A 26373-nucleotide genomic window follows, 5' to 3' on the forward strand; every position below is an offset into this window, starting at 1 on the left:
GAACTTGACCCCTGAGCCTCTCCCCTGGCCAGCACTGAGCATTCCAAAGCCTGGGCATCTAGACTGGTGTAGCCTCCGAGAAAAGCTGTGGGCCAAGCCCTTCTTATAGGTGAGACACAATGTAACAATTACAGCAATGGCCTTGTTATAGAAAGTCACTCTAGCTTTGGTAATACCTACAGTTTTTGCCAATAAAACATTTTTAATACCTTCCTTTCTTCCTTTCCTCCTTCCTTCCTTTCTTCCTCTTTCTTTCTTTCTTTCTTTCTCTTTCTTTCTTTCTCTTTCTTTCTTTCTTTCTTTCTTTCTTTCTCTTTCTTTCTTTTTGTTTCATAGAGTTAAAAACAGAAATGTCCTAAGAAATTTTAGATTACAATAATGATGCCAGCTTTACCCTTGGAGCAGAGTATTCAGTGTTGCTTGTGTAGTCAGCATGTGGGTGACATTTAGACCCAAGCCTGGCTTCCAAGTATGATTCATGAGAACGCATCAGATGGTAAGAGCAGGGAATTTTCCTTGGTATTTAGAGGAAGCATCTTGGAGGAGCTGCACAAGGAAGTCGCGCCCCAGAACTCCACTGGATTAAAAACAGCCTTGCCCGGGGACCCAGAAAGCCTGACCCTGAGGCTTTCAAGGACAGGCATTTAGGTCCTCGGAGAAACCTCCAAGGCTCATGTGGGAGGAATTCAGATTTGGGTAGAAAATGTAGGATGGGAACACACACACACACACACACACACACACCAGCCAAAGCTTGCCTTCCTTAGTTATCAGATAAAAAGGACCTGTGAAGCATCTGTTCATGTGGACCCATCCTCATCTCCATCCTTACTTACCAGCTGCCTGCCTCCTTCAGCTCAGGGATCATCCAGAGGCTATACTCTGACCATGGCTGGACCACTCTCCATCCTTAAAGATAGACTGCAAACTCGCCTAGAATACATTGCCTTCAGTACATAGAGTTCAGCAAGGAAGAATCTAGGGAGTCCAAAGCTCCATCGGCATCAAAATCTATGCAGTGCAGATCTAAGGACTTGTTTTTAACCAAATTCAGATGATGATGATGATGATGATGATGATGATGATGATAATGATGATGGTGGAGGAGGAGGAGGAGGAATAGTCGAAAGGAGGAAGTCTTGGAAACATCTTGATTGGAATGTTGACATAGTTTTCCAGGGAAAGCTGATCAAGTTACTATATTTAGAACTAAGAGATAAGATACAGGCTAGCAGATGCTATGATTGAACTTGCCCCACCACCACCCCCATTGGTTGTTTTTGGAAATAAATCCAGATTTAAATTCACTAGTGAGATTTCATTTGTGCCTATGAGAGACCCTGTAGACAAAGCCTCTGTTTTCTCCAAAGCCACATATACAGCAGAAGCTTCTGAGTGGAGCATTTGTATAGTCTGTTAGAACTTGACAACAGGCCAGGACAGCATCTACAGGACAGAGGGTTTTATACTCCCCTCAAACAGAGGCTCTCTCCAAAAGTTAAAAGGAGCATTTACATATGCCTTACTAAAGGGAAAGACTGCTAACCTGGTTAGAAGGGCTAACTCTAAAGCAGACCCTACTTTGCGTGCTATGACCAAGCTTACCACATGTTACCCATGGGCAGTTTTCTCTAGAACCTTCAAGCAGAGTATGATAAAAGCATAGTTCTGTAAAGATGTAATTGCCTTGCTGTGTAGAGTATAAGCGTACCTACCATGTCAGAGACAACTAGAGATGCACTGGGAAGATTTGGGGACTCAGCTTTGCAATCCCAGAGAGTCCTCCTCTGATTCTTGTGCCTTCTCAACCTGTTCCCTGGGGAGCTCAGAGATAACGTTTATACTTAAATCTTAATAGTCTATCTTGGTTCTATCAGTTGCTAATTTAGTAATGTTGGTTCAGAGCTCTTTCCTTTGCTTCAGACTGTTTGGTTAGTGTGTGTGTGTGTGTGTCCTCTGAAAGAAAACAGTGTTCTTCTTTACTAACCCTGAATTAGGTACAACAGACAGAATTCTTGTGGCCATGGGAGGTAGAAGCCATCATGGGCAAAGACCTAAGTGAAGCACACTAGGTATTGCCACCAGGTACTGCCACCAGGGATTACGAGTGTGACACAGAGAGAGAGCCCCAATGCTGTTCGGGACCCAAGGACCAGCAACACTTCCACATAAACACACTCGGGCTTCAGTTCCCACTGTAGCTGGTGACTCTCCACCTGGAAGGCCCACAGCCTTTCAGTGTCCCCGTGACCCAGGCCGGCTACACACCCGGCTGAGCCCTCGGTCAACCAGACATTTGAAATGACTCCGTGAAGAATTGGCCACAGAGGTCAGGACATGCGTGTTTACTTAGAGAGGAACTTTCCACTTCTACTTCTGGGTAGATCTTTGGAGTCACCCTGCTCAGCCCCTTCCCGTGAGACCCGTCAGTCACAGATCTCACAGACAGGTTCCTCTTGAACTCCTGCTGTGTGCTGAGCACACTGGACTGTATCACTCCGCAGCCCACTGTGCATTCAATGCATAGGCTGTACAATGCAGGCCCCTTTGTTATAACCATGCACAGAAAACCGAGGGACCCCAGGATGCCTGCAAGTCAGCTGGTGGCAGGGCTGCAGCAGCACCTCGTGCTGCGGTTATGTAAGATGCTCTCTCTGGGAACGCCGGATGAAGAGCAGAGAGGAACAGGCTGTACTCGTTTTGCAAATTCTTGTGAGTTCTTAAATGATTTCAAAATAAAAAGGGTTTTGTTGGTGTTTTCTTTCTCTAAATATCGAGATGGAATTGAAGGAACCATTTAGTACAGTTGTTTCCAATGTTAATCTTAGCAGCAGCCTCACCTCCCCACTTTGCTCCCTTCCTTCTCCGCCCTCAGTGGCACGGGGCACTCCCGGCAAGCCCAGGGCTCTGTGAGGTCTCATTTAAACCCTATCCCCATCTCCATGGTCCAGGATTCAGATTCAGAAAACTGAGGCCCAGAGAAGGCCAACACTCTGCTCCTCAGTGGCTCTGGCATGTTCCTAGCCTGGGCACGTTCCTAGCCTGGGCACGTTCCTACTCCAGTGGCTTTCTGTGAAACATGGTGAATCGCACTGTTTCTCCTGTCAGACCTGGCGCCATGCATTACATTGGAGGAGTTTCCATGTCTCCGCTTCATCCTTCTCTGCAGGCAATAGCATCATCTTGACATTTAAGCTGGGACCATGCATGAGCTAATCTGGACCACCAAGAGGTTTCAAATTTACCACATGGGGGTGACTGACTGCCAAGGAACTTCCTGGAGGGCTACAGACAATGTGCTGGAAGCCGAACTGAAGAGACAGTCCTCCCCCCCCCCAGCCTCCATTCTGACCCCCAGGCAAGGCTGGGATCACCCAGACCACTGGGTGTTTCCATTACAGCCCATGCCATTGAAGTGGTTTAAAGAAGCCTTGGGCTTCATGAAGTTCATTTCTGTGGCTAAAACAATAACAGCTCCTTATATTTTTCCAGCTCTTATCAGGTTGCAAACCCTCTGCTTATGTTCATATGCGATTGAGCACATATGAGCACATATGGCCATCAAAGGTTATAAATAAAATCGAGGGGCACACACACACTTTTGGTAGTGAAAGGTTCTGGGACTTGGTAGCTCTCCAGACACACATACAAGAAGTAGAAGCCATGGCTTCCTGTCTTTCCACGTCTCCCAGCAGGGAGAGCCTGGAGATGCCATATGGGTGTCAGATGAGGAAGACTTAGGCTTTCCTGAAATGGAGGCCCATTGCCCTCATGCCACATCAATAAAGATGTGTGTGACAGTCAGCTCCCCAGCGCTGACTGCCCTGTGCATCCACCGGAGGCTCTGCAGCTAGCTGCCACTCTTCATTTGCTGCCAGTTGTTGATACCGTATCTCTGCGGGGAACCTGGCTGCTTCCTTTCCCCCCAGCATCTTCTTTGCCCTCCACATTGTAGGGAACAACCTTCACTGTTAACATGGGTTTCAGACGGCAGAGTAACGGATCAGCTGCTCTTTGCTCCATCTTCACAGCCATTACTATCTAGGGGAAGTAATCCCACAAGGACGTGAGATATTTTATAACCTGAAGAGGGGCCTTTAGAAGGGCAGACAGTGGGTTGTTTCAAAGTATTGTTAATCATGAGCCAACGAGATGGCTTCATGGGTAAGGTTTTTGCTTCTATACCTGAGGACCAAAATTTGATCCCTGGAAATCACATGGTAGAAGGAGAGAATCGACTCTCAGAAAGAATCCACGGACCTTCACATGTGCAAGGTGGCATACACGGGCACCCATGTGCATGCGCATGCATACATATGCATATTTAAATAAATGAATGAAAGAATGAATGAATTTTAAGAGAAAACAGTATCACTGGACATCAATACATGTATTCAGCTACTGCTGTGAGGCCCTGTTGTCTGTGAAGTGACCTCCTACAGCACTGTTTCCCAGTCCTCTAACTTTGGGATAATCTTTCCTAAACTGTTAAAACACAGACTGGAACAGAGCAAGGTAGCTTATACCTGCAATCCCACTGTTCAGCAAGCTAACAAAAGGGTCTGAGGCTAGGCTAGGCTACATAGTGATATTCTGTATCCAAAAAGAATGGGAGGGAGGGAAGAAGGAGAGAGAAAAATGGAGAAGGGGAGAGGAAAGAGGCCCCTCTCCAGAGTCCATGATTGTGGGAACATCTAGGTACAGTATTTGTAATCACTCTAATTGATACCCTGTTATGTGAAATCTGTTGCCCTAAAGCTGGGCTTGGCAAATATTTCTTACAAGGTTAAGCAGTAAATATGTTTGACTTTTTGGCCCATTCCACCTCTGCCACAAGTGTTCAACTCTGCCACTGTAGCCACAGAAACCTTGTCACTAAGTGAGCATGGTTGCATTTGAGAGAAGATTTTATTTATAAAAGAGCTGGTATATCTGTACCTCTCTCTCAAGAAAACCGAGGCACAGCTAGCTCTAGAGGTTTAAGAGAGAGCAAGGACCAGCTCTTCATGCTGGGTAGACATCGGAGAGTGTGTACAGTAAGAATTTGGGATCAAATCCGAGTTCCATCATCTGTGAGTCATGGAGATCTGGGAGCTAGGGGCGTGGTCATCACCATCTGTAAAATGAGAATGAAGATATTATAATGAGGAACAAGGAGACATGTTCACCTTTACCACAGCTAGTGGATACTTCTGTGAGCGTTTGGCTTGCTTTTCTTTAAACTTTTCTGTATGATTAAACCATTCCAGAATTTTCCAACCTATGCCTTTAAAAAGTAATCATAATCATTCATTTGGGATATCTTTAGCTTAGATTCTGGGTTTCAAAGTCAACCAAAAACCAAACTCGCCTTTGGAATCCTGTTCGACCTTGGGTGCCCAGGTGCCTTGGAAAGTCAGAAGCCTGGCATGCCTTTCTTCATGTCTTCATGTGTGAGCAACACGTGCCTTCAGGAGAGCCAGTGTTTAACATCACGGAACTCCTGTCTTCTGTTCCGCCCCCACTTTGCTCTCTGCACTCTAGCAGCTGTTCACGCCACACTTCAGGAAGAAGCAGTTCGTGAGGAAAGAACCTTGTATGTGCATAATGACTGTGGCATTAGCTTGTTGTTCAATAAGCACCCAAAGGTCTTTTCACTCAGTCCTCTCCTTGAAGGAGCTGGGGGCTGTGTGTGGTGGTATGCATCTTTAATCCCAAAACTTCAGAGCTGAGAAGCACTGAGACAGGAGGGTTGGAAGTTCAAGACCAGCCTAGGCTACATAGTGGAGAGAGAAGAAGAGGAGGGTGGATACCATGAGGAAAATGAAGATGAAAAGAAAAAGGAAGAAGGGAGGGGAAGGAGGAAGAGGAGGAGAAAGGAGAAGGGAGTAGGAGAAAGAAGAAGGAGGAGGAGGAGAAGAAGAAGCTGTTACCACTAGAACCAGCAGCTAGCACCTTCTTTCTCTGTCCTCTGCACACTCACCCTGCACTAGACAGTCTCCCAGTCTCCTACTAGGGTTAACCGGTTTACAAAGGTTGGCTTGTTTTGTACTTGTTATAACCTTGTAACTTAGATGGTGCTGACTTCCCTTTTTGCAGATGAGACAGGAAGAACAAGCCATTTGTCCAAACCCATGCCTCTGAAAGGTACCAAAACCAGTCAGAGACTCCAGAATCCGACTCACTATGGCATGCTGTGTATATATATACATAGTTTCTGTCTCTTTATCTGTGCACTGAAGAACAGGAATCTAGAAAAGATTTCTGATTGCACCCTTGCACTCTGTATGGTCTGCTAGAGAAAGCAATGAGCCTGCATCTATCTGTACTTGGGGAAGGGCTACTTCAGTGAGTCTAAGGTTTTCCTCAAACCACTGATGTCTCTCCCACACAAATACATAGACTCTGGAGATAGTGCACAATCAAGAGGTCCTGTCAGTCTCAGGGTTGATCTGGCCCCAAGGCCTATCAGGGTTCTGGAAGCCAAGAGACTTCTAAAAGAACCCAGACCTTAGCTGCTTCATATAAGAGTCTTTGTTTCTTTGCCTTGCTAGGTGTTGGGGTATCTCTGGGTACTAGGACAGGAATCCTTTGAAACACTGAACATGCCTCCTCCCAGACTGTGATGATGGTAGGCTTCAAGTGACAACATTCATGGAAACTTTGTCATTGACTATGTAAAATTATATACCTTACAGGTGGGAGGACATGAGTGCTACATAAAAATGTGATATAGTCAAAACATACACACATAGTGCGGACATTTCTCTGACTCTAGGGAACAATGCATATATAATACTAACCAAATTGTGCAATGAAAACAGGTTATGAGCTTGCCTTAATAAAAAATATAGCCCTTTCATGCCTGAAACGAATGCTGTTCTTTTTCCTTCAGGACCCGAGAAGCAAGCACAAGTTCAAAATCCACACGTATGGAAGCCCTACCTTCTGTGATCACTGTGGGTCCCTGCTCTACGGACTGATCCACCAAGGGATGAAATGTGACAGTAAGTTTTCTTTTCCAGTAGTTGGCCAGGCTCTGCAGCTCATGTCTGGCTTTGCTCAGTGCCAAGGTCTCAGAAACTTCTCAACAACAGCTCACCACCAAAGAGAATAGGTTCAGATAAAGACAAGGCTCAGAGACTGAGGGGTTGCTCTCTTCTCCAGGTTCTGGGTTCTGGTTTGCTATAACTACTTGCTTGTCTAACTATGATCCCCCTAAAGGGAGTTGGGTTTATAAATGAATTTAGTTGGTACTGTCACACATACTCTGTGTGTGTGTGTGTGTGTGTGTGTGTGTGTGTGTGTGTGTGTGTGTGTGTTAGAAATCTTCAATCCCTGTAAAATGCAGGCTAGTCAAACCCCACAGAAGATTCCCCACCTCCAGATTCCACATTTGGTTGGCTTCAAAATAAGCTAAGAAACCAGTCATTATCTTCCTATGCCTCTAATTAGTGGGTGGACTGTGGAAAAATCCAGCAGGCTTCTCCATAAAACTGAAGCTAAAGTGAGCATGAAAGCCAAGGTGGCATCTTGAGCTCACTCACCCTGCCCGTCCATGAACGGATGGATCTATAGCAGCTGAGTTAGTGTGACATCACAGAGATCAGTGACACGGGAGACAGGAGGCCATTTCCATCCTCCTCCCTGGTCATGTTTGCATCCTTATCCAGTACCAAAGAGAGAAAAACATAGCCTCAGAAAGTTTCTGTTTTGCTAAATCCTCTAGTGAAAAATCTACCTAGCTAGTTGCTTAAATTAAAATGTGTATGTTTAGGGCATGAAAAGGCAGCTACCAAGCCTGTGTTCTTAACAAAGCTTAGCAAAGCGCCAGCATGTTCTCCTTCCTAAGAACTGCATCAACCACCGAGCGTTGTATCCTGAGTGGAGTAAGCTGGGCGTTGTGCATAAGTTAGAGTATATGAGTGGTGGAGCTGTGCGCCTCTCAGAGCCAGGGATCATTCAGCTTACCTAGCCGTGCAGGTTAATGGCCTTAGCATCCACGCCAGCCGCTTCTGTGCTTCAGAAACCCTCAGATTCCAAACACATCCTTTTCAGTGTCTCTAAAAATGGCAATCCTAAGTACATTTGTAAATGTATTTTTGGCTATTTTAAAACTTGGAGCAGGGCTGGAGAGATGGTCCAGTGGGTGATGATGCCTGCTTCCAAGATTGACAAGCTGGCATCAGTCTCTGGAACCCACGTGATGGACGGAAGGAAAGAACAGATTCATACAGATTGACCTCTGACCTCCACCTGTCTGCTGTGGCCAGGGCAGCACAATAAGTAAATGTTCACATCATTTGTAAACATGGAGCAAAAACAAACACTCGCATGTGTTGCATATACGTCAACCCTGACACAGTTAGCAAGACTCTGTGACATTAATATCTCACCCCCACTCAAATGGTAAAGCTTGTCATCAAGTTCCCCCAATCAACACCCTCTCCTGAGAAGTCTGCCTGGGGCAGGAGGTGTGCTCTCCCACCCCATCCCCACGTGTATGCTCTCTTCCGGATGAAACAGGGATTTTATGGGCCGAGTAATTTTAATTAAAATGCAGAAACAGATGAACTGCCAGATATGGTTTCTAGTCATTGCTGCTGCTGCTGCTGCTGGCTGCTGCTGCTGTAGCTAAGTACCTAAAATGGGGTTCTTTACGAAGAATAAAGATTTATTTCATCTCAGAGCTCTTGAGGCTGAGATGTCCAAGGATAAAGCACCATCCTGCAGTGTAGCCTTGTTGCAACAGGAGAACATGAGAACAGGGGCCTCCTCTGGAAAGTAAGACTGGGGGACCAGCTGAGAGTTCTCTTCTGTTTATAAAGCCACAGTGCCACCACGGGAACCCCTCAGAGTCACGCCCACAACCTCATGTACTACTATCTACCTCCCAAAGGCCTCCCCAACATTGGGTGAAATTTCTGGCACATAAACTTTTGGGGAGATCTTTCCACCATGACAGACATTAACTAGCCTCACAAACCATCCATTTCAGAGTTTGTTTCCTGGCTACTCTTAAATGTCTTTGTAATAAATAAATGGTCTAAATATGAAGTTATTAACTAATTTGTTGGCTATAACATCTATCTAGTTTTACATACTAGGATTCTGCTTTAGATTTCATTTGGGGAAAGAAAAAAACAACTCCATTTATAAACTCTTTTGAAAGCCCCTGACCCAAGCCATTGTTTTTGTGGGGTTTTTTAATTCTTTTTTTTCCCCTTGGACTTGGTCATCTGTGGCTCCTTCCTGGAAGGAGGAGAATGAGCAGATGGCGTCAGGATCCCAGCCCTACCTTAGCAGAGATGCAGCAGTCCCTGTGCATGCCCTTGTCTGTTGTCTCACTGTACTCTGTGCACAGTTGTTCCTCTTGGTGGGGAAAGCGCTAGACACCACTTATGGCAACCAACCCTTTAGTTTGTAGGGTGAGAAATGGGATCAGAGTATGCAAAGGAACTCCCCAAGTGTGTGTTCACTCCTGAGTGTGACCCCAGTGTGTGTTCACACCCCCACACTATCCTTGGTACCCATATTCTTTCCAAGGTCCTCAAACTTCAGCTTGTGCCCAGGTACCCGAGGGTAGACAGGGCTTGGGTAACCCTAGGGAGGTGAATAGCACCACTTTGAAAGAGCCTTCTTGCTAAGCCCCAGCCAATGCAGCATCTTGAACAGGGAGCTTTGGGAACAGACACCTGAGGGGACCCACATGTGGGAAGCAGGCTTTAGTATTTAGTGGCAACAAATAGGTCTCATTTATGATTTTTTTCAAAAAGAAGGTGGGCTTCCATGTTCAGATTAAACATTAAGAATGAAAGGAATAGTCGGGTTCTGCCTTGAATATAGCAGATTAGTCCTGTTAACATCCCTGGGAGAGTGGGTGAGGATTCCAGAAAGCCCAAGGTACCAGGAGGGCGGAACCAGCACACCTACACAGCCTCATGTTTGTAGTCAGCCCTGGGGATTCTTCTCAGGGTTGCTTTGGTTTATGGAAATAAGACTGATCTTTTTTTATCCTCCCCCTGTCTCGCCTACATAATGTCAGGGTAAGGAATGGCTTATGCCAGGCATGTATTTGTTTTACTTGGATTAATATTTAAATATTTGAAGACAGGTTTAAAATATCAAACACAAATTCCTTCTTTAAAAAAATAAGGCAACATACTTACACCTTCTCAAAAATACTGAGTTACTTGAGGTAAAGAAATTTTTATGAATTTCCTAAACTCAGCCCATAAATTGTCATGTTCTTGGTGGCCAGCTCAGAAAGGCAGAAAGAATTCTCATCAGAGAATTGAATCCTCTGTTAAAAATTTGCATGTTGCATGCCTGTGTGCACATGAACTATTAAGTAGTTAGTCTGAACTCTGTATACATTCACCTGTGCAGATTTTGTTAAATATTTGAAACAGTCACAGAAGAACAACCTGGGTTCTTTTGCTATAGAAAAGACTGAACAAATGTGAGATAGATATTTTGAGAGTATTGCCACTCAGAGGAAGCCTGTGCTGGAAGGGACATCTGCTAACAGTTCATGTCACCAGAAACATGATAGCAAAGTATCACATCAGGGAAGAATCAGCCCCACTTCTCAGACACCGAAACACGGAGGCAGTGATGTGAGCCCATATGGCCAGCCTTACCCCTTTGCCTTTTTGATTCACAGCCTGCGACATGAATGTTCACAAGCAGTGTGTGATCAACGTCCCTAGTCTCTGCGGAATGGATCACACGGAGAAGAGGGGGCGGATTTATCTGAAGGCCGAGGTCACTGATGAAAAGCTTCACGTCACAGGTAAGGCATCGTCCAGGAGAATCACTGTTGTGATAGGAAAGCAGGAGAATCTGGGCTGGGTGACGTGGTGCCTGTCAAGGCATTTACATCCTATGAGTGCACTCTGTCCACAGGATTTCCAAATACTCAATTGTCATACAAAGTCCAAACCATCATGCAGACCTGAGTGCTCTGACAATGGTCACCATTTCCTCCCCACCATGCCTGGGACAGGAAGGCCACTGGTCAAAATGCTGTTGGTAAGACCAAAACTAGGCCAGAAAAGACAGACAACTGGAGGATCTAGACACTCAGTGGCCTTGGGTTGTTGTGACCTGAAAATCCATGTCAGAGGTAGTGACGGCAGCTGCATATGCTTCCTGTGTTAAGGATGATGTCAGGAAATTCACAAATGATATTAATTCTCTCTATACTTGATAATTAGCCTCGTTTTCCAGACAATCACAAGGAGATAGGGAATGTACCCACTGCAGAATTATTACATGGGAAGACAAGAGGAGAACATTTGCATCCAAACCCTCAGCCTCGAATTGTCCTGCCATGTGCATCCACAACAAATGGTCAAGCCATGGAGATTCCCTTGCCATGGCCTATAGCATCCTCTCTGTATCTGTGTGGGTCCTGCCGCAGCCTGAATTTTCCTCTGGTTCTTTCAGGTCCACTTCTAGCGTACCAACATGCTCAACAAAGTTACCCTGATATCTTGATTTCCCAGAACCTATCGTATGTCTTGACATGTCCCAGCCTCTGTCATGCTAGGGACTGAATCTGAGACCTATGTTTACTAGTTAAGCAATTAGCCATTGGGCTGAGCCCCAATCCTCCATGCTGGTTTACGGTTTAAATCTCAGAACAGTCTACGCTTTTGCTCTTGGGGCTCCTGGTGGAGTGCTTGTAAGCTTTGTCTTTGACAATGTCTTTAAATCATTTCATCAGAAAAGGTTTTATATTTCCATTTGTATTTATGGCTTTTAAGTTATCATTATGTGTTGGAAAGACTAACTTTAATGGTGTTTACCTACAAACATCATTATAGATTTGTAGAAATATCTATAATGATGTTTCTACAACATCTATAGTAGAATATGTAATAAACATAAACAGTAGAATAAACTGTTTATTCTATATAAATAAATATATTTATATAGAATATAAATTTCTATTAATTTGTCAATTAAATATCTATTAAATCTATTAAATAGATATTATTTAATATCTATTAAATATCTATATTATAAATAAAAATAAACAAACAGTAGAATATGTAATAAAAAGAGACAAGAAAGTGCTATTTAAGAAAAAAAGCATGTGAGACGAGTTTAAAGAAAGCTTATTTTGGGAAACATTCAAAATTTAGAGAGGGTGTTGTTGATTTTTCTTCCTTCCTTCCTCCCTCCCTTCCTTCCTTCCTTTCTTTCTTTGAAAAAATAATCATATTTTCTTCCCAGAACTGTCCTTCCCAATCAGAATGCAAGGAACTCAAAGAATTTTGAGGTGTTATTGTAGGTATATCATCATGGAGGGTATTTTGTAGCTTTCACCTATACTTCCCTTCTATTGGGCCAATACTGTCACCAACGTCACCATTCTGCCCAGGAAAGAAGTATGCCAAGAGTTGTGAGTTCCTGTGCTAACCTCAATCTACTACAAGAAAACTCTTCTCTGATGAGGGTTGGCTAATGCACTGATCTGTAGGTCTGGTAATATGTCACTAGGAGTCATTTATTGCTATGTTTGTTGAGCAGAATAATTGTAGTACATTTTCTCCTATGTCACCTTAGTTCTATATGGTCTCAGATTCTGGGTCTCATTGACAGTGTCAGGTATGAGCCTTAAATATAAATAAATAAATAAATAAATAAATAAATAAATAAATAAATAAATAACTTGGTTGCTCCCATGATATTTGTGCCACTATTACACTGGTAGGCATAGCTTCTTGCCAGACAGGTTGCTGTAGCTTGCAGTGTTCACAGCTAGGTGGCACTGATGATTGCTCTTCTCCTCCAGTAACACACATAGCACCTTGCACAGTAGCCAAATAGGGTGAAACATCTAGTTTAGTACCAACTAGATTCCTTCATGTTCTACCACTCAAGTGTGTCCCTATCTTCAGCAAAAGGGTCTTAACACCAAGTTCTGGAGGGTAACCAAAAACACTGAAATAGTTTATGGTGTTTGGGCATGGTCTAGGACCAACAACTCAAAAAGAAGTTTGGTAGTATATCATTTGTAATTGAAGTTGTATGCCCCTATCACAGGGAAACTCCATTAAAACTCCTTTTATATACATTTATATTTTAGGAAGATTCTACAGTAACAGTTTTCCATGTAATTCCATCAAAGGGCCAAAAGAGCTATTTCCTAAGCATTTTCTGTGTCTCATTTAAACCTGTGAGTAGGCTTGATTTATAGCCAGGCAGTGGTGGCCCACGCCTTTAATCCCAGCACTCTGAGAGGCAGAGGCAGGCGGATTTCTGAGTTCGAGGCCAGCGCCTGGTCTACAGAGTGAGTTCCAGGACAACCAGGGCTATACAGAGAAACCCTGTCTTGAAAAACCAAAATCCAAAACACCAAAAAAAAACAAGAAGAAGAAGAAGAAGAAGAAGAAGAAGAAGAAGAAGAAGAAGAAGAAGAAGAAGAAGAAGAAGAAGAAGAAGAAGAAGAAAGCTTGATTTATAGATGAAGAAATTGAGGCACAAGGAAATGAAATAGCTAGTTCCTGAAAATTGGAACTTTGACTGCTTAATAGTACCAATAAGAATGAGAATCTATTTCTAAGATAGTTACTGGATATCTCTCAGTGGGAGAGTCCTTGCTGAAAACCCACAAGGCTCCATAAAACCAAACCAAAGTAAAATAAGATATAGTTATTTATATAAAGGAAATCCAACCCTAAATTTAGAAGGTAAACTCAAGGAAATAACTAATTAGTAATCATATCTTGAAATTGTGTCTTATTATTTTGGCAGTATTGGGAAGCAAACCTCAGACCTTCCACAAGCTAGACAAACATACCACCATAAAACTGCATCCAACATTCTGGGTGTTTTGAGATAAGATCTCACTATGTAGCCCAGACTGGCCTTCAACTCACTCTGCCTGCCTCTGCCTCCTAAGTGCTGCCACAGTTATTGGGCAGGGTCATTGGGCAGGGTCAACGAGAAGACATCCAACTCACATTTTTGGCAATCTAAAGTATCAAGAGGAATGCCAAGCAAAGTGCTCCTTCTGGGGCCAGGTGCTCTGTCTGTACCTCTTGCTTGCTGGATGGTTGAGTTTGTCCCGAGGAAACGTTGACAACATCTGCTCTCCCTTCTTTAATGCCTAGGTGTGCCTAGCCTTTCTTTGCACTGTGTATCTTGTTTTCATTGTCTGTTGACTCCACATGCAGTCTCACCAAGGAGGTAACCTTTCTTATCTTCCTCTTCAAGGTGAGTCAGGGGCTGGAGAGAAGGAAATTGCTCTAAGCTACAAAGTAGAAGGTAATGGAGTTGGCCAGATTCCGAGCTCTTCCTTTCAACACCTGGTCTCTGAGCCTCCCTGGGTTTCTCTTATTGAGTAGAGTCTCCTTTGGAACAAATAATAAACCCACAAATATTTTTCCAAACTTGCATTCAGCACTCCAGGACACTCTTGAAAATCCAAACGCGGGACTTAAAGCCAGGGGAGAAAAAGAGTACCACGTGGAGGGATTAAAGAGCAAGCCAATTCCAAGTGTCATTAACTACCAAATTATGTGGTCTCAAAAATAGCACACTACGGGGAGGTGCTCAGGATGTGGAGGGGACTGGGAAAGAAAAGACCCCATGAAGGAGACTGCTGCGAGGGAGCATTTGAAAGGTAGAGAGGAGAGCGCTTGGCTCGCTCGCTCGCTCGCTCGAGGGGAGGGTTAAATAGGATGTGGGAATTAGCATGGCTTTAATGAGAATGCAAATATGAGCAATAAACCACAGTGAGTGGCGCTCAGTGTCCAAACGCAAGTGACTTCCGAGGAAATGCATTTAAACCGAACCCCTGGGCAGCCCTGATAATTGCTAGATTAGCTCAGTCCCCATTTCACCTATGTGGAATTGCTCAGGTTGAAAATAATTTCCAAAGTAACTTGGGAGTTCCCAGTGGGAGCTCTTCACTCTGGGAGTTGGAAAGACCCACCTTTGAAATCAGAAGTGAGCTCAGTTTTCTAGATTGGTGCTGAGTTTGTGGGAAAGGCTTCCTCTTCCTTGATGTATTTTTATGTTTTTGTCTTTGGGCAGTGATGCTAGAGGAAACCAGAACTGTGTTCCCCACCTCACCCTGAGGAGATTTTAAAAGGTTTCTTATATTCTTGTATTGCTTTCTTATTTGGTATGAAATGATATAAAAGGAAATCCTCATGAGAAGCCTGTTTTTTAGTTTAATGTTGTGAGTAAATGGGAGAGAAATAACCACTTGCTTTCCAGCTGTTTCAGGAACATGTGTCTTCCACAGACAGATTATTCTGAAGAAGAGTTTAATTTTCTCATATACTTTGGTTTGTAAATATAGTGTGGAGATTGAGTTCCCAGGCAGCAGGTGATGGGGGTACCTTTCTCCAGGTCTGAGACTCCTTACAACACATGGTCTGAAGTCCCTCTTGGACTTTAAGCTCTGTGTTCAGAATCAGGGTCTCTTCCCCAGTACCACATCTGGCCGCCGTGTTGTGTGATTAAGAGCACTCCCTCTGTGTGTTCCCTCACCTCCTCAGTATGTTTCATACAGGATCCAAACAATGAGCCTTAGCTTCCTGTAACACTCCAGCTCTCCTAACATCTCTCGTGAGGCGCTTCCTGGAGTTAGTTGTAGACAATGTCTATCCACCCAAAACAGAGCAGACCAATGACAGACCAGAAGAGCCAATCTGACCAAGAGTCAGATTCAAGAGTCATTGAGTTTACTGGGCTTACTTAACAGGAGTGTGGGTGCCCTAAAGAGCTGTACCACAGAGATGCCTCAGCCCTGTGTAACTGAAAGCCTTCTAAGAGATGAAAGGGTTAAACCCCTGCTTCAGTTAACATTCCTCCCAGAGCACCTTCAGAAACCAGGTACATTTGGCTATTGCAATTTTTGAGGTCCCAAATGAGATCACATAGTCAGTCTGCAGATGGGAGTACGAGAGAGGGGGAGTAGCTGTAATCGCACATGAGGGCCCTGTGGCCCATGGCCCTACCCCTACTCTTTCTACAAGGGGATGTTAACAGATCTGCTCTCATGAGGCTCTCTAGCAGATGAGCACAACTGCTCTGATACAAGATGGTAATGTCCATTTCATGCCTAAAGAACAGCATTCTATAGTGGCATCTCAACAGGGGCACTCAGATTATCAAGAAAGGGTGTGACATGGAGTGTGCAGTGTTCATGGGGACTTCAGCATGCAAAGGAATGTCAGGGCTCATTAGGTCCCTTGAGGTGCAGTGGGAACTTGGAGGAAGATGCCTTGACTGCTCGAGAAAACTGTAGGTGGATTATGTGGCACTAATCAAGGTGATATGTGCCCAAACATATATTCACCCACAAAATGAACCAACAATAGACCAAAGTATAGATACCACTGAAATCGAACTTGATGAACCAGTGAGTTTTATTGGGGTATACTTATAGAAATATGAGAGAGGGGTTACTTATGTGAACAGAAATTACTCAAACTAAATGACATCATCAGGGCCTACCACAGGGGCATCAGCTCATCAAAGCTGTGAGCCTAGAGCTCACTGAACAATACAGTCTACAGTTAAAGTCAGAGTTAGAGTTAGGGTTGGCTCCAAAGAAGCTTGGTTGGTCTGAACCTCTTTTAGGCAGTTTGGCTAATCTTAGAAGGTCTTTACTGTTATCTGTGCTTGGAGAAGGACAGGCCTCGTGAGTCTTGTCAGTTTCAGGAACTTCCCGAAGTCTGGATTGTTTGCTTTCAAAGCCTACTGAGCTTTCCTTGCAGGGTGGAAGGTCTCACCTCCCCCTTTGAGCATCCTGTCTCCTAATAACCTTCTCTCCAAGATGAAGATTTTTATCTCCAAGGAAATTGAAATACAGCAAGGTGGTAGCTTCATATAGGGAGTGACAGAAGAGCCATGAAGGATGGCTCTCTAGGCAGACATGCAGGACATATCCAGGAAGCACAGAGGATTTCAAAAGAGAAGTATAGAGACTGGGAAGGCATCTTGTTCTCTGCATTTTCAAAGGATTGGGCTGTGACCACCACAGTCAGTAGGAGCCATGTGGTGGAGGCTTTGAGTTCCATTCTTCTTTACACAGGGAGCCTTTAGTTGTGGGCAGTTATGTGTGAACACACAGAACGCCTGTCTTCTCACCTGGGATACACCGTAACCACAGACTCACTGCCTGTGCTGGTGGTGGAGCACAGGACTAGTGTGTACTTTATTGGGATGCTGCACTGGGGGCAGGTTCCTCACTGAGGTCAAGCAGTTGTAGACTAACCATTGGGAGGCCATCAGGAAGGCGTTCAGCCAAGCTGCTTTGTTTAAGGGCAAAGCTGTCAGTTGGGGGGTCATTTCTGTTAAAGAGAGTCTTGCCTATGGGGTTTGGAGCCAGATTGGGAACACAGAAGGTGGCAACTGAGGAATCTGGTCTTTTGAGTTGGCATAGAATGAGGGTGCCAGCCAGGAGCCACTTATCCCCAGATGCAACTGGACTATGCCATCCATTGCTAGTGACGCTGCATTTGGTCGCCTGGTTATGGCAATATTGGTAGACTCCCCCACTCCAAAAGCATCCTTCTTGTTTGTACTGAGTACTGGATGTTTAAACACTTGAAGTTCAACAGTCTTCCACCAAGCAGAGTTGGTATCCTCTGAAGAGCCTTAATCCATGGATACACTGATGGCTGGAAAATAGTTGTGTTCTAGTGCTGTGAGTCCTCATCTCCATCACTTGCTGATCTTCAGAACGAACAGCTTCCATTTTCTTCTCCCTGCGTCAGCAAGCTAGGGTGCTGGCTTGGGCTCACAAGTCATTTTTCACCGTCTAATTTCCTTATGCTCCCACTGTCCCAAGTGTCAACAGCGGGAGCCTCTTCCAACTGGCTCCAGTGTCTTTTTGATGTAATCTACAAGTTATTATTTCTCGGGTACTTTTTTTCTTTTTGGAACACAAAAGCTCACCTGGTACCTCAGTCATTTCTTCAAGGAAGTTTATTTTGCTGTTGCTGCTGCTGCTGCTGCTGTTGTGTGCTTGTTTTAGGGTGAGAAATAGTACTTCAAATCCCAAGCTCTGGATGCCGAGGGCGTTCAATATTCCTGGGGCATACTCTTTTCAGAATTAAGGTGAAGGCTGTTTTAATGACCCCACGATACTGCTTCCAACTCTGAGTCTACTGCTGCCTTCCCATGGCTTGCATCCCTTTCCTTGTACACTCGGTAGGACCCTGGCTTCCTTCCAAAGCATCAGTGTGCATGTGCCATTTCCCTGCACTCCAGACACACAGCAGAATTACAGATTTATTATGCCAAAACCCCCGTGAAGAGTAAACCTCCTCAATGAAGGTCAAGATTTGGTCACAGTGTTTTTGAGGTCCCAGCACAGGACACAGTCAGAATACTGTTGTTTGATAAATGTTTCACTGTAGAGTTTCAGCAGCAATTAAATACCTGTTGCCATATCCAACTGTGCAAATTCAAGCATTTAGTGGGAGATGCGGTAACAGAACTCTGTCAAGGGAATGGCCTGTACAGTAGACATCCATATCTCATAGTTTTGGAGCAAGTCCAAGATCAAAGCACCGGAGTCTGGTGTCTGGTCAAGTCCCTCACCCTGGCTTAGAGAAGGCCATCTTCTTGTATCTCTACATGACAAAGAGAAAACATGACTTCTCAGTCTTTGAATAAGGTCACCAATCCTGCCACAAGTGTTCTGCCTTCCTCTCCACATACTCTCAAATGCCACCACACTGGGCTTGTGGTTTCCATATATGAATATAAGAGAAGAGGGAGTAAATATGCAGCTCACAAAACTCAGCCTCCCCTCAAACCAGATAGATGCTCTTCCTGCAAGGATCTCCTAGGAAATGAACAGCTTCATCCATAATAGTTATGGCCAAGACCTTACCATTCCAGTCAGGGGAAACAGGAATAAATGAATTCAGATACCTAGACATCCTGCATGATAGCTGATGTGGGCTTTAAAAAACTGACAATTCATGAGTAACAAAGACACTCAAGGGAACTGTTCTTGACTAAAAGAGGCTAATGGGACATGGCCACCAAATGCAATCTGTACTGCTTGATTGGATCCTGGGTGCAAAGCAAAATTCCAAACAGCTATAAAGGGCATTGAGGACCATCTGGAGAGAATGTGAGGTCATGCTTCTGTATCAGTGTAAAGTTCCTGAGTGACAGTGGTTATGAAGGGAATTGTGGGATAACTTAGGCATCATTTTTCTGACATACACAGTATCTCAATGGTTCAATGAAAACATCAACATACACACATACACACGCACACACATGCACACTCATGCACACACTGCATTTAAAAATAAATGGGGAAGAGAGAGCACTATGTAGGCGAAGTACGTGGAACACAATGGTATTAATGACAGTGAACATAAATGATGGGCAGGTGGGTATTCATTGTACTGTTCTTGAATCTACACTATTAGAAATTAGCTAAAAATTTTTCAAAGCCACCCAAGCATGAATTTCTAAAAGGCCAGGTTGCATTATGTATGTCTGGAGCCCTTTTCTAGCCAACTGGGTATTAGGTAACCTCTGTGGAGAGTGTTGCTGGCTGGAAGGAAGCCCTGGGGTTCAGTAGCATCTGATCCTCCAAGTAGTACAGCTTCCCTGTCCGGGTTCTCACGCTCCACCAAGCCTCATGACACTGCCCACGGCCCCTAGTGCTCTTCCATTTAGTGGAAAGCAAGGATAGGAAGCGTGACCAAAGGCCCCCAAACCCTGGTTGTAAGTGGCTCTCAGGTGACCCTTGGTAATGTATCGAGTGAGTCGCTGAGCATGTCTCAGAGCCACGTGGGTCATGTCATTATGTGCCCTACCAGACTACAGCATCCTACCTCCTTCCATAGACAGAAATACCCAGGGTTTGGAAGCCACCTGTGGCCCTCGGGCTGTGTGTGTAGCACACCTGTTTTCCAAATACCCTCATTAGAAAATTAAGGGGGGACAAGCTTACCCAAAGAGCTAATGGATCCCATTTAGGTACATGTATTGTATGTGATGAGAGGGGGCTCAGTGCTGACAGAACTGCATCTAGATGTCTCCCTCAATAAACATCAAGGACATGGAGGGTGGGTGAGTGGGTGGTCACATTCTACCCCCTCCTTGGGTTTCAGTCTCTACCCTCTGGGTGTCCTCTGACTCTGTCAAGGACACCAGATCAGTGCTGATCTGTGAAATATTTTGATCCTCAGGATACTCTCTTTAAAAAAAAAATGACATTGAGAAGCTTTAGGACCCTTGCCTATGTGAGGAATCTATTTTAATTTGGGCTTAAAACCTGCCAGTCCTTATTGTAACAGGTAACAGCTCTTCTTGACCAAATGTACTTTCTGTAATGTTTTGCCAACCCAATAACATCTACCACTTCTGTGTGCAGTGGTGGTCATTACATGTCCATGTGACATCACGCAATAGCATAAGTCCATTGTTCATAGACTAGGAAGTAAGGAAGAGAGGAAGTCTACTGTCTAGCGCCAGTCTACAGGGAGGGGGGAGTATACTCTCCTTCTCAGAAAGTAATGGTGACAGTTATCAAGAACTCCCTCAGTGGTCTCTTCCAATGTTCTCCCTATGGGTGGCCTCGTGGAAGCAAGGGTGCGAATGGATAGCCAGCCAGTTAGGATGTAAATAGTCAGTGCAGAAATCAGGGTGCTAAGGACCAGCTAAAGACGCTGCTAGTATTGTCCAGGTAGAATGAGAAGGAAAACCAGCACTGACAAAGCATCTGCTATGTACCAGGCACTGATATGATTCTTTTTTAAATGAATCATCATCATCGTCACCACCACTACCACCATCATCACCACCATCACATCACTACCATCACCATCTTGTAACTAAGGAAGCAGAAACCTGAGAGCTCCAGGCCCTGCCCAGATCACACTGCTGTTGCATGGAGGATAGTCCCCGGGTGTCCCGGGACATCCTCCCCACCCTCTTACACGTATGACCCAGGAAAGATCATGTGCTAATTCACAAACACTACTTCTGTATAGACACTGGTGTGACGTTGTTCAAGCGTTTGCAGTTTCAGTTTCCTAACTGGCACTTCTCTACAGCGGCTGAGACCCCCAAAATCATAGCCGTGCTCTCGGCACCAGAGTGGGTGTGGGTCCGCCATCATCCCCACCCCTGGCCTCAGTTTACCGGGGTTTGGGTAAAGACTTGGAATAAAAGTGGCAATGGAGAACCGGGTCGAAGTCTTCCCTAAACGACAAAGGAGAATGAAAATGGACAGGAAAGGTGGAGATGAACGCCCCTTCGGGATATGCTGGCCGAGCGAGCTGGCTGCACACGCCCCTCCCTGCTGGCTTCTTCCTGGCCTGGCGTTTTTTCCTCAGGGAGTCCTGCTCTCTCAGTCATCTCTAGCAGTCACCTCCCTTAAGTTCGCTGTGCCTAACACGAAGGTGCTTTCCTTGGCTAAAGAAAACAGGAGCCCACCTGTAAGCTAACATGCACAGCAGGCAGAGCGTGTGTGCCGGAAGCACGCGTTCACGTCGTCTGGTCAGGAACATGTGCTTCCGGGTCACAGCCGTGCTTCTGGGTCACCGCTGGCGCGATTGCAGTGAATCTGCGTCCTTTCTCCTCCTTGGCTGGGCATCCTAAATACCAGACTTCTGTCTCTGAGCAACCCCTTGAGTGGCCAGTGTTTTCCCCCCACCTCCCCAGCATCATCTCCCGTTGCTGCCGCCCACCCACTGACCCTTCGGTCGTGGTTCCTCCTCCCATTGGCTTGTCTAAAGTAGGTCACATTCTGCGTGTGTGCCCTTCCTGTTATTTGCAATGAAATACTCATCAGTTCCCCTCTACCAGATCATAATAAACCCTTGAAGTTAGACCTGCTGTTGCCAGCCCAGTCCTTAAGCTGGTGTTCAATGTATACTTATTGAGATGGTGGCGGTGATGATACAAAGCTCACAGCATAAAGACTATCCAGGCTCAAACCATGTTCCTAATATCCCGAATCCAAAAGATTCTTCCCAATTTTAGTTCTCCATCTGGATCTAGTTAGAGTGCCCTGTTTTAGCCTAACTTATAAAGCCACGTGACTTTTGGAGTCCTTGAGAGATGTGTACCTCAGCCCGCAGTAGAGTTGCATCCTTGAGAAGCGGCTTGTCATTATTTATATCCTGGTTCCGGGTGCCTCGCCCTGAGTTGTCGGTGGCACAGCTAAATGTCAACTGTGTACTAACTAGCCGCGCACCCTCCCACGGATTGTTATTCACACTGGTTCTCTCTGCTGTGATGTGAACATAGCCTTGCATGCTGGGTGCTTAGTCACTGGGTACCCGTGGGAGGCAGTAAGATTCCGGTGAGGGGCAAAGGGCTGCCGGTGTCATTTCCTTCCTTCATGTGGCGCTTTTTTTCCTGAAGCATCTTGGTTCCACAGACAAATGACATGGCTTCTGTCCCCCAGTTTCAGATGACCTCTGGCCCCCAGATTATTTACGAGGGGCCCAGTCGTCATCTCCCTTGGCTTGAGTGACTCCTGCCTGCTTGGAAGTAGGCTTCAAATGCATCCCTGGGAAGTGACATTCGAATTATATCTGAGTCCTTTTTCAAGACTACCCCATTAGCACACAGAGACATTGACATTGACAGAGCAGGCCATCCTTGTGAGGGATTTTAATTGCTTCTAATTATAGGATTATCATTTAAGAACAGGATTAATTACCATGAAATTATTGCCAGGAACTTGATCTTCTACAAAGTCAACACACTGGCCAGGCAAGGCCTGTCTTAGACTTGCAAATACTGTCTTTCAAATCACTTCTATTAAGACTTCCTGTAACCTTTTGATTAGGGAGTGATTGAAGGGGATGGGGATAAGGAAGAAATAAATAACAGATGAATGGTCCAAAGAAAAATTGGAGAGGCATCTAGAAATCATGGGCTTTGACAATGGAATGTCCCAAAATAAACGCAGAGTTATCATTGTTCTATATCGTCTCCAAGGGTGGTCCAACCGGGAGCTTGGACAAGCAGATTCTATCTTACAATCCTCTCCAACACTAACTGCTCTGCCCCCATTAAAATCATCCTTTCCTGGGCTTTATAAAGGCTCCTCCAGTTAATGTGTGTGTTCACGCTCTGCTTATTGGCACCAGACTGGCAGGGAAACATCAGGCTGTGTTCATCTCAGCTTCTAGGCATTTCCACTTGGAAAGATACAGATTTCCAGAAAGAAAAAGAAAAAAAAAATACAAGATAAGTTCTTTAGCTCCTGGGGTGGTCCTAAAATATCCTGGTTTAAATAGAGTGGGCTGTAGCCAGCTGCAGGAAGCTCTGCAGCACGGCACCCCCACAGGGGCCTTTCTACCTCCCATTTTCCTTTGTAATCAATGCAAGGTTTGTGGTTAATTAAAGACAGTCAGGGTCGCCTTTTAAACTAAGGCAGGCATTTCATCCAGAGAATAATGAAGAGGGAACAGAAGGAGAACTTCTTGTAAAAGTTTTCGCGGTGAGGGTGCTGCGTCTGGAGATCACCTGAGGAGAAGGTGCCCTTTCACCAGCTTAGACCCACTAAAGGCAGGAGTTGTATTGGGCATAGCTGTTCCTCTGCACACCCAGCAGGGATATAGCCACAGGACAGCCTGTGCTTTGGAATGTCTGTACTGATAGTATTTGCATAAGATCACTGAAGTGCTGAGAACAGGGTATGTGGAGAGGGTGTTTCTCTGGTATATGTTGCTGCTGTCATTTTACAGATTCCTCATGAAAGAACTGGTGTGAGCAACTGCCCAGACCCATTACTTCCTAATACCCAACTACTTAGGATAGCCCTAAACCCCATTTCATCCTGCCCCCAAGCCCCAAATCACAGGGGCCTTAGACTCCTGTCTGGCTTCTGAAAGATGTTAATGCACATTAAACAAATCTTCCACATACTTTAAATGACTGATGTTCTATGCAGCAAGCATGCAGGGAGCTCTCTATGCCTGAGTAATAATGGGGGTGACCTGCTTTAGATGGTGTGGTGGCATTGGCTTTGGGGTCATCTATGGCTCCCAAAATGCCACTAAGTGCTGTTGAGTAAATATCCAAGGTCGCACCTCTATTTATTTTTGTGTAATTATGTGAGTGGCTGTGCACTAGCCAGTGGTTGCCCATGTGGACAGACAGATACGCATGTAGGGAAGAAACTGGTGGGGGAAATGTTAACGAATCTGCTCATTCCCAAACTTGTGCCTCTGCCCCTGCAGCCTTGTACTGGTGGGCAATGGCTGACCTGTTTTTATCTTGTGTAGATTCTGACTCTGAACTCCACAGTCTCTCTACCCAGCTCACTAGGTTCCCACAGGTAGGTCACTACCATGCCAGCCCCATGCTTCAAATCCCCCACAGCCTTTGTAGTGCAAATCAGGCAAACCCAAGCTTTGCCTCCACTGCCTTGTAAAAGGAAAACGCAACACAAACTTAGTTCAGAAACAATGATAACTCAATCTCTGGGCACAACAACTAAAACCTAATCTTGTAAGCCTTATTAAAATCTGATCCCTCCGGTGGTGAAACTCCAGCAGCTACATCTTACCCCTCTGCTGTCCCCATGCCAAAAGAGGCCTCTTTCCTGCTTCTCTTCTTTTGTCCAACCCACAAGTCCCGCCTACTTGCCCAGTGATTGGCTCCTTTATTCATTAGGGGATTGGTTGGAAAGAACAGCACCAGGCCCATCCACAACAAGAGATCATGCCAGCTGTCACTCCTCAAGTAAGGTCTGCCTTATTTTTTGAGGTAGGACTTTCACTGGCCTGAAGCTTGCCAAGTAGGTTGAGTCAGCCTGAGGATCCTCCTGCCTCAGCCTCCCTGGTACTGGGATTGCAAGTAAGATATGATCACCCCAGTACACTTGGCTTTCTCACAAAGACTCTAGGGCTGGAAATCGGTCCTCGCACTTGCATAGCAAGCACTTTAGCTCTCTCCTCCACGCCTTGTTACTCTGCATACCAGTGAGTTTCACTTTGTCATGTTGAATCCTACAGTGCAACAGATTGATGTCTATCACTTCACGGACACCTTAACCCTTTGGTCCTTCATTGTATAACTATAACTGCAGTGGGACTCCAACCAGCACAAGGAAAATTTTGTGGGGTTCCTTTGCTTCTCCATGCCCACAGGCAAGATGTAGGAACACAGCAGCAAGTTGCTTTGAAACTTAGAATCCTGCAGGAAAGGAACAAGTTCAGGGTGGCTAAGAGTATCACCTTCATGGACTTTGCCTGGCTGTGAGCCTTGGTCCCATCGATTCACCTCCCTGTTTCCCTGTCTTCATCTGCAAAGTTGTAGCCAGACATCAGAACTGTGGTTCTGAGGTTCCTTGTTAGTCCTAGCACTATGTTGCTATGAGAGCTATTTTGGAAATAAAGATCCAACCATCAATGCGAGTCATTGTGCCCCTCTTAAGGAGATAGCAAGAGAGTTGGAGGTGCCATGACCTCTGTAGCCAGGAAGTGGGCAAGGCCTGTGGACCAGTGATTTTCAAATGAGTTTGAACAGCAAGTTCCTCTTGTGGGAATGCCAGAGGGCTGGGGGCATATCTAGAGCCCAAGGTGGGCTTAGCTACTTTTCTCATTGCCGTGGACAAATATCTGACAAAAAGCAGCCTTTGGGAGGAAGTCTCGGTCATTCAGAAGAATACTGCGGTCTTCTTCAATTTCCTTCTTCAGAGACCTGAAGTTCTTGTACAGATCTTTCACTTGTTTGGTTAGAGTCACACTAAGATACTTTATATTGTTTGTGGCTATTGTGAAAGGTATCATTTCTCTAATTTCTTTCTCAGCCTGCTTATCCTTTGAGTATAGGAAGGCTACTGATTTGCTGGAGTTGATTTTATAACTAGCCACTTTGCTGAAGTTCTTTATCAGCTGTAGGAGTTCTCTGGTAGAGTTTTTTGGGTCATATCATCTGCAAATAGTGATAGTTTGATTTCTTCCTTTCCAATTTGTATCCCTTTGACCTCCTTATATTGTCTAATTGCTCTAGCTAAAACTTCAAGTACTATATTGAAAAGATATGGAGAAAGGGGGTAGCCTTGTCTAGTCCCTGATTTTAATGGGATTTCTTCAAGCTTCTCTCCATTTAGTTTGATGTTGGCTACCAGTTTGCTATATATGTTTAGGTATGGGCCTTGAATTCCTGTTCTTTCCAAGACTTTTAGCATGAAAGGATGCTGAATTTTGTCAAAAGCTTTTTCAGCATCTAATGAAATGACCGTGTGGTTTTTTTTCTTTGAGTTTGTTTATGTAGTGGATTACATTGATGGATTTCCGTATATTGAACCATCCCTGCATCCTATGTTCATAGCAGCCTTATTTATAATAGCCAGAAGCTGGAAAGAACCCAGATGTCTCTCAATGGAGGAATAGATACAGAAAATGTGGTATATTTACACAACAG

At 44.9% G+C, this 26373-nt stretch overlaps 1 protein-coding gene across 1 annotated transcript in view; it reads left to right on the top strand.

Annotated features, from left to right (window-relative positions):
- Prkca (protein kinase C alpha) overlaps window positions 1-26373 on the top strand; it is a 396501-nt gene that overhangs the window by 269909 nt on the left and 100219 nt on the right. Inside the window, exons 4-5 of the mRNA XM_052194107.1 lie at window positions 6875-6986; window positions 10646-10774. Of these exons, the coding sequence (XP_052050067.1) occupies window positions 6875-6986; window positions 10646-10774 (241 nt within the window). The remainder of the gene's footprint in view (window positions 1-6874; window positions 6987-10645; window positions 10775-26373) is intronic.

The sequence above is a fragment of the Apodemus sylvaticus genome, chromosome 10, assembly GCF_947179515.1.
Source record: "Apodemus sylvaticus chromosome 10, mApoSyl1.1, whole genome shotgun sequence".
Taxonomy (NCBI): Eukaryota; Metazoa; Chordata; class Mammalia; order Rodentia; family Muridae; genus Apodemus; species Apodemus sylvaticus.